Raw genomic sequence first — 15,234 nt, forward strand, 5'->3', positions numbered from 1 at the left:
GAAACGAGCGCGTGTGGGACGAGCGGGACGCAGAAGAGCGCCGAGGTCGCGCCGCCAGCGCCAGCGCGGCTCCGGTTCCGCGGGGCGTCAACTTTTCTCCACGGTTTTTATTAATATTTTACTGCATTTTCACGTAAACTGCGTCAAAATGGGCACGTGGTGAGTGTATCGGGTCAGACACATTTACAGTTTCTTTCCATTCGGCTTACTCTGAGAAGTAATTCTAGTTACTAGTTACTGTCGCTTCTGCATGTTTCAGTATATAACATTGATGTAGTTTCTAATGTGTTACTGAGTTTAAATTTCTGCGTTAGGGATTTAGTAGAAGACATAAAAATGGCTTTCAAATTGTTTGTCCATGATATACGATATCTATTTCAGTGGTTTTATTCTTGGCACCATTCTGTTTGAGCCATATTTATGAAACTACTGCGCTATTGTTGTCTCTCTTAATGGTTTTGTATTCTGGTGACTGGACAGCCATTCTGAACACTTATAATAAAAAGTTTTACCTTTTTATTATAAGCTCAGCGAAACAAGCCCAAGATTTTAACAATTTTGACCAACTGTTTTCTATAGGAGACATTGACATGGATGTCCGGCATCCAATCCCCTCCGCTGTCAAAGCGGAAACTGGGCCGCATGATCATGTGGATGCAGACCCTACGCTGAATGTGTCTCAGCCAACGGCTTCACCACCTGCGCCAGCCGCTAAGAGTCATCGTCAGTCATCGTTGACCGGAGACACGTCATCCTCCGCCGTCATGGCAGCAACCAGTCCTGGCCGCACCGATGCCTCCAGCAAACCCCCGCAGAATCTTGAGGCAGCATATTCTTCCCCTGCACCTCCTATCATGTCTTCCTCCACCTCAACGACTCCGGCATCCACCCCAACTATAAATACAGAGTCCCAAAGCACAAATACAACTCCTACCAACACGCTGACCTCTGACTCTTCATCCACAACCGGAATGGCAGGTCAAGGCGCCCCCCCTCGCACTCGGAGCTTTGCAGCCCTTGCTAGAAGGGTAATTATTGAAGAGAAAATTAAGAAGGAGGCAGAGTCTTTTGATTGTCAGGAAGAAGGTAAGGGGTGTTATCATTATTATAAAATTCTAATAATCACACGCTAGAACAAAGTGCACTGTGGCAATGGACAAGCCTCATATTTCCATGACGAATATAGCGCTACATTACTTTTGAAACCTTTATGCATGGCATTACATAGTGGCACATGGCCCTTATAGTCTGTGGGCAGACTGTCACGCACATGCTCTCATTTTACAACCAAGCGTTCTGTCAAAGTTCACTTATAGTGTAATATCAATTCACTGGCAATCTACACTAATGCTTTTACTGGTAAATGGAAAAATAAATATGTGAAATAGGAATGCGTACTGGGACACACACATTGTCATGTAAACATGTTGAGGTATTTCAAATATTAATTTTGCCATTCAATTTCCAACATACATTTGCCTGGGTATACCATTTTATATATTATACACTATTCAACTTGAAATTGCTGCAATGAGTGCTGCAACAACTAATTTCTTTTCTCAGTTAATTGTAACAACAAAAATGAATGTCAAAAGAACCTGATCTGAATATTATAAGTGAGTGTATACTTTCTAAATGTAGATGAGGACTTGGCAGCCATTCCTATTGAGGTTTTGGAGAACATGGCCAGGAGTGGAGATGCTAAGGCTCAGTCATGTGTGAGTACATGTTTTTGCCAAATGACACACACACACACTGCTCCACAAACGGACCAAACACGTTTTAAATATTCTAATACATAAATATATAACAGGATGGTAGTAGCCTAGAGGGTAACACACTTGCCTATGAACCAGAAGACTACAGAGTCACAGGTTCAAATCCCACTTACTACCATTGTGTCCTTGAGCAAGACACTTAACCCTAAGTTGCTCCAGGGGGGGACTGTCCCTGTAACTACTGATTGTAAGTCGCTCTGGATAAGAGCGTCTGATAAATGCCGTAAATGTAAATGTAAATATATGTATTCTTACACATATAATGATAGTATTAGCTGAACACTGCTTTTATGGTTTAGCAGTTGTCTGGCTGCACTGGTTGACAGTGTCATATGGTCCTAGTTGTGAGTGTTTATTTTCAGCTTCTTGGAAGATGACCCTGTCGGCTGGATATAACCCTCCTGTGCTCGCACCCACAGCATGCGTTTACCATAGCACAGAGGCACATTCCTACACACATAGCCAAACACATGAGTAGAGACACACAGATCCTGAAATCCTGAGTCACGGTGGGTCTTCCTGGCATCAGGAGGAACCTCAAGCCAAGAAAACCAAACAGTCTGATATAATCATGTTCCTTTAACCTTTCTGACACATCAGTGCGGCAAGGAACATACACTGTCAGCTGTTGTAAATGAAATGAGTTATTAAAGAGGTCAGAACCAATTTGATAGCAAGCTGTTAGGAGGGAAAAGAGGAGCTGACTGTTAATATTAGAAAACAGTTACATGAGAAGATCTTACTGGTTGTATCTTCTGTTTTCAAAGCGTATATGACAAGGAGTATGAAATGCCATGGCTGTACATGTTGGTCTTTCAGAGGGTTCAGAAATCGAATCATGGATTCAAGTGCTGTATATATTTCTGAATTCATTCTGGTCCATGATAATTCGTAAGCTGTAGTTCTTGAAGATTTGTTGGTCTTATGTGTGTTCTGGGTCCCATTCATCCTCCAGGAAATGGTGATCTACCGAGGAGCCTGACCATGCGATTCTCTGTTTTTTTTAGCTTGGTAAATACTACCTCAGATGTGCCGAGGAGAAGGATGCAGATGCTAATAATGAGATTGCTGTCCAGTGGCTCCTGAAAGCAGCAAAGCTTGGCCGCAAAGATGCAGCCAAGATGCTGCAGCGCTGCTGGATCCAGAGAAAAGGTGTGTGGTGCGAGCTCTGTTCCATTTGGAACTGTGTTGAACTGAATCTTCTTAAACCCCAGTGAAGACTCATCTTATTTTGCTTTTGCAGGAATCACACCTGAGACTGAAGCTGAGGTGCGAAAACTCTCTATGGAGTCCAAGTTTGAGAGAACGGTGCGGCGGGCTGCAATGATGATGTACCAGAAACTTAATCCAGATGGGAAGAAGAAATTGGCCATGTCAGAGATGCTGGAAAATGTCAACCAGGTCAATGCAGTGTCAGGTATGTGCTTTTTCAGTCTCGTACTGAGATTACAATCATATACTCTGTTAGTAGTGCTATGTACCTTTTGAAAGAAGTGAGTATCATGCTGAGATTATAGTGTTACTCAGGGCCATCCTACAACTTGCTGAGAGATGGGCATCAATAACAACTGATCGTGTATTCACATGACAACCAATAATCGGCTGTAAGCCCTGAACTGTAAGGGACCAGTCACAAATTTCTACAAGCTGTACACAACATTTGCAAAACTCAGCTGTCGTACAATAGAGTGACATAAAGGCATGCCAATATGCTGAAAGGTTGTTTATTTATCTAGCACACAATAATTAATACCCCTCAAATTATAATGATACTTGAAATTATGCTGCAGTGGATGATGGGTACTCAACTGTGCTGTATTCACCCTTGACCAACAGGTGTCCCTGCTTCTCCGGGCTTAAAGCCCCCCTCAGTCGAAAAACAAAGGAAAGTCTTGGAGAGCATGGTGGGCTGTGGATGTAAGTGTGTGTGGGCAGAAGGAAGGCATAGTGTGTCTTTAATTATACAGCTCATTATTCATTAAGCAGTTATTAGTATGGTACAAACCTCTGTATCTCCATAGGTGACAGTTATGTTGATCTAGACCATTTTGTAGAAATTACCAAAAAGTATGCTCAGGGCATCGTTCCGATCGCTGCTCTGGAGATCAGAGAAGAGAAAGCCCAGGGGACGAGTGCTTCCAGTACAGTTCCAAGTGACAAGGTAAACTAGCTCACCTAGAGGTGCTAAATTCTGCTTCTTTTTAGCATTCCAGCTGTTTAACTTTGAACCATAAAACAAATATATCTTCTGTTCAGGATAAATTGCATGGAGTGCCTCCTACGTCGAAGAGAAGACACAGTTGGGGTCAGACAGGGATGATACTTGCCTCAAAACGCCACAGTGGTGCCATGAAGAGAGCCATGGATATTAAAGCCCACTTCCTGGTATATGAGTTTGTTAATTTTCCAGTAAGATTTATAATTTCTATTATGATATAATTTTTACTGCAATTCCTTTTATTCACACAATGACACATGATGTAAGTATTTATGTTTATGTGTGTGTGTACTCCATATTTTGAAGGTCAACTTTCATAGTAGAAAGATACAGATTGCAATTTCTATTCAATCTCAGCATTCCAAATGCCTTAAAATCTGTAATGTAAAAAATACAAGTCTTCACAAATTCCAGTTGTTATTGAGGCATTAAAGGATATGAGATTTCTCAGAACTGTTCATATGATCACTTACTTTTTTATCTTTCTTCAGGACTTGCAGTATCCTCTGCACATTATCATTGAAATGAAAGAGCGCCTCGTAGACTGGGCTTCCCGTGCCGGTGTCCAGTGGCTGAGCACCATCATCCCCACGCACCATGTCAACGCCCTCATATTCTTCTTCATCATCAGCAACCTCACCATAGACTTGTTTGCCTTTGTCATCCCCCTGCTTATCTTCTACCTTTCGTTTATTGCCATGGGTATATGCACTTTGCGTGTCTTCCATAGAAGCAAGGGCTGGGAAAACTTCAGCACCCTCACAACCCTGCTCACAAGGTTTGAGCCAAGCCTGGATGTGGAGCAGGCTGAAAACAACTTTGGCTGGAACAACCTGGAGCAGTACCTGTATTTCATTATCTCCGTCTTCTTCGTCATATTCACCTTCCCAGTAGCTGACAAGCGCTGGATCCCATGCTCTGAACTCTCCACTGTTGCAATCTTCTTCACCATTCTGAGCTACATGAGCTTGAGCCCGACAGCGGCAGCCTACGCGCAATGGGCCCTTATTACTGAGGTGGCCTCGTCCGTCTTCCTGCTCGCAAACCGGCTGCCGGATAGAATGGTCATGTTGCGCATGCTAGGCAAGACGTTCAGCGCGGTGCCCCTGGGCAACTGGGTAGTGCTGAAGCTCAGCCTGCCCTGTCTGCTGTATATGTACCTGTTCTATCTGTTCTTCAGGTGGGTAGGAGAGAAATGCATTAACGCAGATGCACGAATCAGCAATACTGACATGTCTGCTTTTTTACTTTTCTTCCTATCTTAGAATGGCAAGGGTGCGAGGTTTCAGGGGGACTTACTGCGTGCTGATCCCGTACCTGGTCTGCTTCATGTGGTGGGAGTTCTCCGTCGTGCTCCTGCAGCACTCCACGTGTGTTGGTCTTCTGCGTACCTGCGTGGCGTATTTCCTCCTTCTTTTTGCCTTGCCTGTTTTGGCAGTGGGTCTGATGGTAATGATGCTCATCCAGATGGCCAAATGGTTCCTGGAGCTAGAGCTGACCAAGATGCTGGTGACTCTAGCTGTGTGTGCGGTCCCCGTCACCCTACGGCTCTGGACACGCTTCAGCCTCTCTATTCTGGACGTCTTGCGTTCCATCACGCACCGTGGGCCCGTAAAGCTCATCCTCATCTGCATCTGCACTGTCATTTTGCTCTGCAGTGTCTATGTCTACAATACAGAGGATCTCAAGGTGTACAACTCAACCATGACCTGGAGCCAGTATGGCCAGGTGTGCGGACCACCGGCCTGGCAACGGCGAGGCATGGCGCAGGCTCAGATCTTCTGCAGCCACTTGGAAGGGCACCGGGTGACGTGGACAGGTCGCTTTCGCCACGTACGTGTGGCGGAGACAGAGAACGGTGCTCAGTCGGTCATCAACTTGCTGCCTGTCTTCATGGGTGACTGGATGAGATGTCTTTATGGTGAGGCCTACCCTAAGTGTGAGCCACACAATGTCACAGCACCTGGTGTCAACGTGTCTGATGGAAACCCCAGGCCAACCGAAGCTTCCCCAGACCTCCTCTTGCGTCAGCGCGAAGAGGAAGAGCTGTGCCACCTCAAGGCACTGGCCAAGCACCAGTGTCACGTCAAACGCTTTGACAGCTACCGCTTCGAGGTGACAGTGGGAATGCCCTTGGACCTGTCCCCCAGCCCCGTTGATGACCCAGCGTACGACGTTGTCCTGAGGGCCAGCCATGAGTTCCGACAGGTTCTGCTGAACATAGACTCTGGGAGCATGGTAGAGTTCAGCACCAAGCTAGAAGGCCGTCTTGGCACCAAGCTGCCAGCGTTTGAACTGAAGGCCATTCACTGTCTAGACTGCAAGTCCTCCTTGTTGCCTGAGGGACGGCAGGTGAAGATTGAGCGTAACTGGCGACAGACAACTCAGCGTGCCATGAAGTTTGCTTTTGACTTCTTCTTCTCACCCTTTCTTTCTGCCAGCATCCGTGTGTGATTACAATAGTGTGACAATATTATACATAAAAGGTGTAGACAAGGTTTCAATTAAGGTGCAAAGGATGTATCTGGATTACCTTAAACCACATAGACAAGTAAACAGACAGAGACAGGGCTGCTATTCTGATACCTTAATTGCACTGGCACACAGTATTTTTAAATTTCAGTGCCTTTTCAGAATCGAAACTATGAAATGCTTGGGTAATACATGAGTTGTGCAAAGTATATGATGTCAAGGAATAGCGTGCTGGGAAGTTTTATCTTCATACTTGTACACACAATAATTAAATTTACTATTACATTATGGAACCAGTATGAACAAGAAGAAGTAAACACTCATGACTGCTCAGTTGTTCAATTCTGATTATATTATTTATGCACATTCCTTCATTTGCCTCATTTGAGTTCCATTAAGTGTCATTATAGTACTTCGTAGGCATCATAAATATTACACACTAGTAACATTGGTTAATGGTAAACATGCTTTTGTGTGTGTGAATGAGTGAACACGGGAGGAAGGAAGAAAATCTTTTCCCTGGTCATTATTATCTGGTGCATGTGATTACTCCAAATGTCTGAGTGGAGAGTACTCTGGAGTGGCCATGACGGCAGAAGGCCTGTCGCCATGGCAACTGGCGAGCCAGAATTACGATGGTGCAATGTGTGTGCTGTTTCGACGGGCCCCCCATTTTGGATGGAGAGATTCGTTCTCCAGATGTAGCCAGGATGTGATGTGAAACCTATAATGTAGCAATGTCAACGCTCCAAAATGGAAGAGAGAAAGTGAGAGTGAGATACATCATAAAGAAAAACCAAGCGGCATGATATAGATGAATAAACAGTATGGAATAACACAGTAAAACAGTATGAAAAGAATATTTGAATAAAAATCATTAAATAGAATATAAAAAAATGGAAAAATAGACCGCAAAGAGAAAAATAAAACCCATAATGAACATATACATTCATTCAGCAATATATTAAACTGAAAGGCAGCTCATCGCCTGATGGAAAAAAAAACTTTTCCCACCCCAGATCTTCTTTTGACAGAAGATGTCATTGTCCAAACACCACTGTACCTTCAAATAGGTGACATAAACTGACCATTCAAAAAACATATTGACACAGCTCAAGTACATAGTGACAAATTCTGCACCAAACGTGATGTTCCAGAAAAAGCAGCCTGTGAGAGAGAGCCGTTTCAGACCACAACAGCAGATGCCGGAATTCTAACCAAAACTCTGTGTCTGGAAGTGATGTAGTCTGAACAGTGCAGGCGCATGTGGAGAACACTTGGTTATTCCAACTGAAGCAAGGCAGATATGCATCGTGGGTAAATTTGGGAAGCACACAGTAGGAAGACTGCAGGGTTTGGTAATCAGGACTTCCATCTTGGAGTGTTTCCCAGAAGCAGCCCAAAATTAAAAAAAAAAAAAAAAGATGTAGATGCTCTCCACAGACTGTCAGTCCCGAGACAAGGCGGCCAGTTTCGTCAGCATTGCTGTCAGTCAACCACAGGTAGCTTTTCACAAACACTGTCCTGAAGAACGTACAACGATCCAGTTGTTGAGGGCTGGGCTGTCCCTTAATTCAAATCTTCAACTCTTTAATCAAATCTTACTGACAGCTATCACGGTCACACAAACAAACACATTCCAGCGAAATCCACTATTTGTTCAGTATTTTGCAGCCTGTCCAGTCAGGTCTGGCCAGTTTGGATTCCTGTAGTAGTGTTCTCAGAGAGAGGGCATGTGTACTCAATAAAACCTAATGCATTGTATAGCTGAAAAGTGAGAAACAAAATGTACAAAATGTAGGCCTGCCTCTTTTTGCATGTATTCAGGCCCAGACCAGGTCCTCTGATCACTGCGCCTCTGGGCTCACGCGATCCTGAAAGATGTAGAGGTTGTTGGTGGCGGCAATGGCAATGATGTTCTCGTTTGGGTGCCAAGCCATGTGCAAGATCTTCTTAGTGAAGTCCAGACTATCCACGCCCACGTCTCCACGGCGACGGCGGCCGCCGGTGTAGACGCGGCGCGTGCGCAGGACCGCCCGCGGCTTACTGCTTTCACGCCACGCCTCGAGCGTCACACCTCGACCAGTTTCACGGTCGAACATGCGGAAGAAGCTGTTGTAGGCGCCCGTCATGATCACACTGTGGGAAAAAATGCACCAAAGAGCATTCATGAAAACGTGTGAAATTGGAGAGTATAGAGAGAGGGAGTAGAAGGGGTTCAGATGAAAGTTCTAATGGAAAGGTAACGGAAGAAGAGAGAATGCCATTTATAAGAAGAAAAAATAGGGCCCTTTCAAAAGTGCTATGATAGACGTAGCACATGGGGCTTGTCAAATCTAGTATAATTTACAGAAATAAACAGATAAAAGCTCATTAGTTGCGCTTGACTAACTACCCTTTTTATTTGTAATTATTTCTTAATAATGATTTTATAAACAATCTTTAAATTGGGAATACAACGCAACATAGTGCCAGCAGTGTTGCCTGGTACCGGATTGTTTCAACCCTACAGTCATCCACAAATGCACCAAATTGCATACAAAACTGATCTGATTACTTTACTTTACTTAGCAGATGCTTTTATCCAAAGAGACTTACAAGAGGAATACACCAGCATTTTTCATTCAGCTTCTATAGATTTTGAGTTACAAAACTAAGAGCCATCAGAGATAATGCTGAATGGCTAATGAATACAAGTGAATCTAAAATTCCTGAACATGTCCAAAGTGCTATAACACTATATATCCCCTACAATGGAGAATGGAGATGCTGTGAATATTCAAATTTAGGCTCAGAAAAAAGGTACTCGAGACAACGTGAAACACACAACACAGTGAGTCACAGTGAGACAAGTATATACTGCGCTGGAGCACTTTAATAAAAGAAATCCTTGTTACTCCACTCTCTGTTTACATCTGCGTATCATCTGGCTTTCAAAATGAGACCTTCTGTTGGATCTGGTGTTGCAGGATTGTTTAATAGGGAACAGAAAGGGACCACTACTGTACCCCTATTCAAGATGAAAAGCCATCGACAGAGAGAGCACTTACCTGTCAGTACTGTTCCACACACACTCAAACTTGTCAAAGATGCAGTCATTCTCATATAAGGAACAGAGTTTACTCCGCAGATACTCATGAACCTGGCGTATGAAAGGACACAACGGTGAAGTTCTAGTCAGTTTTGGGCCTTAGTTACAAAACGCACAACTGCTGACTTGTTCCAGTTAGGTTTAAAACATTTCTCTGAATCTATTTTAACTTATTCATATTAACACTGACCACATGACTTTTTTGTAAAATATTGTACACAATTATTAATGGCATTCACATCAGGCTCACATCTCACTAATCATGCACAAGTTGGGATGTGAGGCACAATGCAAATGTTTCTAAAGGGTACTGCATGGCCACAGAACACACATTATGGGAGAATTATGGGAGCAACTCTATTTATTATGCATACCTGGTATGTTTCTACGGGGCCCTTTTCCATGTGAAGGTCCCACACCTTGACCGTAAGGTAGTCTCGGGTGAGCAAGTAGCGGCCGCTGTGGCTGAACTTCACATCTGAGACCGAGGATATGATCTCAGAGAAAAAGGAGCGATTGCCAGGGTCTTCTGGTTCCTCAAAGACTGGCCAGAAAAGTTTTCATCAGCACTATAAGAACATGGCCATATCAATGTCAACACAGCTAGATTTCCACAAGCCATAAAAGTGTGCTCACTTTTGGAGTGTTTGTCACAGAGTGCCGATTCCCGCATGTCACACAGCCGGATGGTTCCCTTGCTGCTACTGTAGACGAACATGTGGCAGTGCTGTGGGTGGAACTCAGCTGCAGTGATCACCTCCGTCAGGTCCTCCATATTGGCAGGCTTTATATCAACAATATCTGTCGGTAGAGGTTTAAGGAAAAGACTAGGCCCAAAGGATGGAAGGAATCACCAGGGTACAGACTGGACTGATGGCAGATCTTACTTTCTGACCTATCTGACACCCAGATTTGCAAGCCGTTCATCACACAGTGACTGAGCGTTCAACCAGCATGGTCAGTGGTGATGCGGTTGAACAGAAATACACATGTTTTTAAGAAGTAATTTTCACCCAAAAATTTTGCTCTAGCAACAAGATATACTTAAGTGCTTTTGTGATTGGCAAATATTTTATTTCAATCTAATTTGACAGTTTTTCTTTTTATCTGATGCATTTGCTGTGGACAATTATTTAATACATGATGACCCCTCAACATGGTCTCACATATATGAAGTGAAAGTGAAGTTATTGTCATTGTGAAACACTGCATCGCAGCACACGGTGACACGACAAAACGTTTCCTCTGCTTTTAACCATCACCCTGAGTGAGCAGTGGGCAGCCATGACAGGCGCCCGGGGAGCAGCGTGTGGGGACGGTGCTTTGTTCAGTGGTAGCGGTTCGGGATTTGAACTGGCAACCTTCCGATTATGGGTCCGTTTCCATGCCCGCTAGGCAAATCCCTGCCCCTGTATATACACTTTCTCAAAGCAGTACAGTTTTGTCGTGAGTGAGGAGAATGTTCCCTTTGTGAATTATTTATTCACAGATGTTTGTCTCATTTCTAGGTCAGCACACTGTTAAAAGAGAAACTGCAGCAGAGACTACCACACACACCGACTGCCCTCATTCCAGACATTCAGGTTGCACCGAATATTCAACACAGTTGAGAGAGGTCTGAACATCGGATGTACAATGGGGACAAATACACACATTTCACTGAAAGAGGTGAATACACGTAAATGCACACATATACATGATGTGCATGGGTTGGCAGTGGAAGTCTGAATGAGTGAATGTCTGTGGGGTACAAATTAAAGATACTGAAACTGCGGTCTGTGATTCCCAGGTGCCACACGTTGATCCTGAGGTCATCTGCAGACAAGTAGGTCTCGCCATCACTGTTGACGGAGATGGAGTTCACATGGTAGGTGTGGCCATTTGCGAAGACACGCCTGGGCCGCACCTCCACCATCAGGTCAGTGGGTTTCAGAATGGGAACCTAGGAAGGGCGGGACAACAAGGCTGGTAGTGTGACAGTAGCCTAGTGAATGACACACTCACACATGAACACAAATTAATAGGTTCTAACCCTACTCACAACCATTGTGTCCCTGGGCAAGACACTTAACTGTGAAAGTCTCCACAGGGACTGTCCCTGTAACTAATGATTGATAGTTGCATCTGGTAAATTCTGTTGGCAGTACTTTCATATTCAAGCTTCAAATTTCAAAACTATAATAGTCAGCTAAATAGATTATTATTATTTGCAATAAATAATTCAACCCTCAACACATTATTGTGTGTCAATTAACTATTTTACTGATCCATAATTTCCCAGTGCAATTCCTTCAATATTTACATTTAGATTTGTGTAAATTAAGATAACCTCATCCAGAGCAATATAAATGTTTTGAATTAGGGCCAGGACTACATGTACCATCAGTCTAAAATCCCTGGTGGCGGGGAATACAATAATAATGCATGTAGAGTCTTATAGAGGTATAAAGAAATATGAAGATTAAAAAATGACTGTTTTGAATCCAAGTCCAACACATAACTAAAATGTTAAGTGCATAAATCGTAACCTGTAATGAGGTCACAGTAGAGAAATCTTTCAGCCTCCCTTCCTCATCCTTCAGGTTGTATCCTTCTGGTCTTTTGTCTCGCTCGCTGACTTTCCATAGCTTAATGGTTTTATCTGAAAGGGTAACACAGTATTTTAGCTTCATAAATGACAGTCTATAGTATGCGTGTAGTTGAGGGGGTGTTGTACCATTGGTGGAGAGAAGAAAATGGGCAGCATTCTGCTGAGGGAGCCAGCGGATCTTGTTGATCTTCTCCTCAATCTCCAGGCTCTTCAGGTAGTCAAAGTCTGGCTCATGGCTTTGGAACGTGCTGTATACATTATACTCTCCTGATTCTCCTAGTTCATCGGTTTCTCCTTTAGACTGTCAAGAGATGAAAGAGAATCTTTATTATTTTTACTATCACACAACTGTTCATCATACAGCTTGTAAATATTTATATACACAAAAATGTGGCAATTAAAAAAAAGTATTAAATGAATTACTCATACAAGCCTTTCAATTTTTTTTAAGAAGCACACAAATCAAAACTCAAATCTAAAATTATTCAACAGAACTTAAAGATGAAAAAAATAATTCCATAGTCATAATATTATTGACTTATTATTGACCAGCTTGTCTGTGACCTAGTCTGGGTCTGCTAATATCATTGCCCAGACCATCACCTTCTCCATTATGTGACCTAGATGAGCACAGCCCACCTCAGACTCTCTCTGGAAGATGACCACTCGCCCCCCCTTGTCCCCCGTTGCCAACAGATCCCCTGTGTGGTTAAACTCGACCGTTGAAATGACATCAGCTGGAGACAAGGACCAAAAATGTAGAGTCAGAGTGTGAAAATGGAGAGTGGATACAGACGAATTCCAATCACACAGCAATAGCCAATTCATCATCATATCATTGAATGCACACTGGGGAGGACAACCATGCGTCAAAGAATGTCATACTGATACAAAAGAATTAAGAAGGACGTTTAAGGACAATTTAAGAAGGACATTTCACGGTCTGACTTGCTGAGGATAAGATTTCTGTAAATAGAAAACCAATTTGGTAGCACTGGTGTCTGGTTTTCTCTGGATCAGGGAATGGTTTCCTAAAATATTACACTCATCATTTCTCTTTATTTAGACTGCATAAGCCCTTTCCACACAGTCGGGCTGACTTTATGAACCTGCCTTCACATACAGGTGGCAAATGAAAGGAATAGCATTTTGTGCTATTTTCATATAAAGGGCCGAAACAACGGCCCCAAATAGATCATCAAATAGATGGAGATCTTTTGACTGAAGCTCCTATCACATGAACATTTCTGAATTCATCAACCATTCAGTGATACCCATGACCTGTAGAAAGGGGAATGATCGTGTTTCATCGTAGGGTGAAAGTGATCCTTCGCAATACAAGTTTGTATTGATTTGCAGTGACTCTTCCTTCAGTTAGGACACATGCACCCTCCACTCATTTATTCTGGTTTACCCTGTAATTTCTCCCCCTCTGAATGTCACAATCATTACATTTAACCACATTAAAACCAAACGGCTGTCTGCCCAGAACAGGACATTTCCAGAGTTAATATATTTAACAGAATTCCTTTTCGTGGAGTTTTCAGGGTGGCGGCAGGGGCCTGGCCTACCTTCTGTGACGTAGTCTCGGAGGAAGCTGTGGTTGATTTTGGGGCTCTCACCGTCCTCACCCATCGGAAGCGGCGGGGTGCCCAAGCGCGCCCGTCCGGAGGTGAGCCGTCCAATCCAAGCTGTCTCGCCCCCCCGGAACTCCGCCCATACTGCTGTGGCAGCCTAGTGAAAGGACCTTGTGCACAGCATCCTGGGATAGGAGAGGCCAGCCAAAGATGAGAAACAAGGAGTAGAGGTATGTGGCAAAAAGAGAGAACACCACACCCTAGAGGAAAAAAGCCCCCAAAAATTTATCCAAAAATACTTGAAAAAAATGTTAATAATTTTTTTTTTAAATCCACACGAGTGGTTGCCCAAAAAAGAGGCTGCTTAACGCTTAGATGCTCCTTGACTCTCGCACACAGCCCCACATGCACAATACTAGCAGAGCTAGCAGGCCTTCAAGTGAAGGTATGTGCATGCGCTCAAATATCCTTTGCTGTGGCAGCAGTTCCAACTCAGCTAGCAGAAACAGGAGATGCTCGATGAGTGCGGTAGTCCTTGAAGGAGAGCGGAGGAGACAGGGATGCGGCTCTCTTCAGAAGCAACGGGAAGAATGAGAACGACAAGGAGGGAGAGGCTGAATCCCAAGGCCTGATCCCCACCTTCCAGTCTCGGTGCGTGTCCGATGGCTTTCTGCTGCAGTGTATGAGCGTGTGCATGCGTGCGTGCGTGTGGGTGCGTGAGGGTAAGGGACAGATAGAATGATGGAAAAGGAGGGGGGAGGGATGGAAAGAGGGAGAGAGGGAGAGAGACAGAGGGAGAAAAAGAGAGAGAGTGAGAGAGAGAGAGAAAGAGGTAGAGAGAGAGCGAGAGGATGCTGCCAGCTCGTCTTTCTGGACTGTTGCTGCTGCGGTGCTTCTGCGCAGCAGCACGGTGTCATGGCAGCCTCCTCCCTGATTGGCCAATCGGAAGGCAGCTCTCACCAACAGCTCCTCCCACTGCAGGTGATAAGAAGGATGAGAGAGGAAGACAAGAGAGGAGAAGAGGGGGAAGGAGAGATTGGGGGATGGAGGGAAAACGGGGGATGGGGATGAGGGGAAATCAGGAGGGGCAGATGGAGGAATGTTGAGAATGAAAAGGCAAATTAAATTAAAAGAAATTTCAATGCTCAGTGGATTAATTAAATGCAAACATGAAGATACCATGATTCATGTTAGGCTACATTAATGTTTAAAAATATGAATGCATTCAAAATATAATCTACTAAAGATTAGTGTCTGCTATATATTCTCAAAAACCTATTAGACTTCCACAGACGAATGTATGATGATTTTATTATTGGTTTTCAGTGTAATTTTCGAGTGAATATGAATGCTGCTTCTGTGTAAATATGTCAGGAGCATTTGATTACCTGGTCACATCTGATGGAATCTGATAAATGCCGTGGAGTGGAATCTGACAGATGCTTTTTGTCACCGGTCAGCAGGAATTAAGTGAGGCTGTTCTGCACCCTGGAGGCAACACACAAGTA

General features: G+C 43.9%; 2 protein-coding genes across 2 annotated transcripts; one reads left to right on the forward strand and one right to left on the reverse strand.

Moving 5' to 3' along the window:
• Window positions 1–24: 24 nt before the first annotated feature.
• Window positions 25–6,933, forward strand: wfs1a (Wolfram syndrome 1a (wolframin)). Its single transcript, XM_028975196.1, has 10 exons — window positions 25–159; window positions 580–1,086; window positions 1,642–1,718; window positions 2,786–2,930; window positions 3,022–3,195; window positions 3,615–3,695; window positions 3,800–3,939; window positions 4,035–4,163; window positions 4,488–5,176; window positions 5,262–6,933. Exons 2-10 carry the CDS (start codon window positions 591–593, stop codon window positions 6,448–6,450), a joined length of 3,120 nt encoding a protein of 1,039 aa, XP_028831029.1. The 5' UTR covers window positions 25–159; window positions 580–590; the 3' UTR covers window positions 6,451–6,933.
• On the reverse strand, window positions 6,806–14,694 carry ppp2r2ca (protein phosphatase 2, regulatory subunit B, gamma a). The gene is made up of 9 exons (XM_028975201.1): window positions 13,721–14,694; window positions 12,789–12,886; window positions 12,276–12,450; window positions 12,088–12,200; window positions 11,324–11,501; window positions 10,196–10,360; window positions 9,934–10,103; window positions 9,519–9,610; window positions 6,806–8,607 (listed from the first exon to the last, which is right to left on the reverse strand). Exons 1-9 carry the CDS (start codon window positions 13,782–13,784, stop codon window positions 8,316–8,318), a joined length of 1,347 nt encoding a protein of 448 aa, XP_028831034.1. The 5' UTR covers window positions 13,785–14,694; the 3' UTR covers window positions 6,806–8,315.
• Between the last annotated feature and the right edge of the window lie 540 nt (window positions 14,695–15,234).

The sequence above is a fragment of the Denticeps clupeoides genome, chromosome 4, assembly GCF_900700375.1.
Source record: "Denticeps clupeoides chromosome 4, fDenClu1.1, whole genome shotgun sequence".
In the NCBI taxonomy this organism is placed as follows: domain Eukaryota; kingdom Metazoa; phylum Chordata; class Actinopteri; order Clupeiformes; family Denticipitidae; genus Denticeps; species Denticeps clupeoides.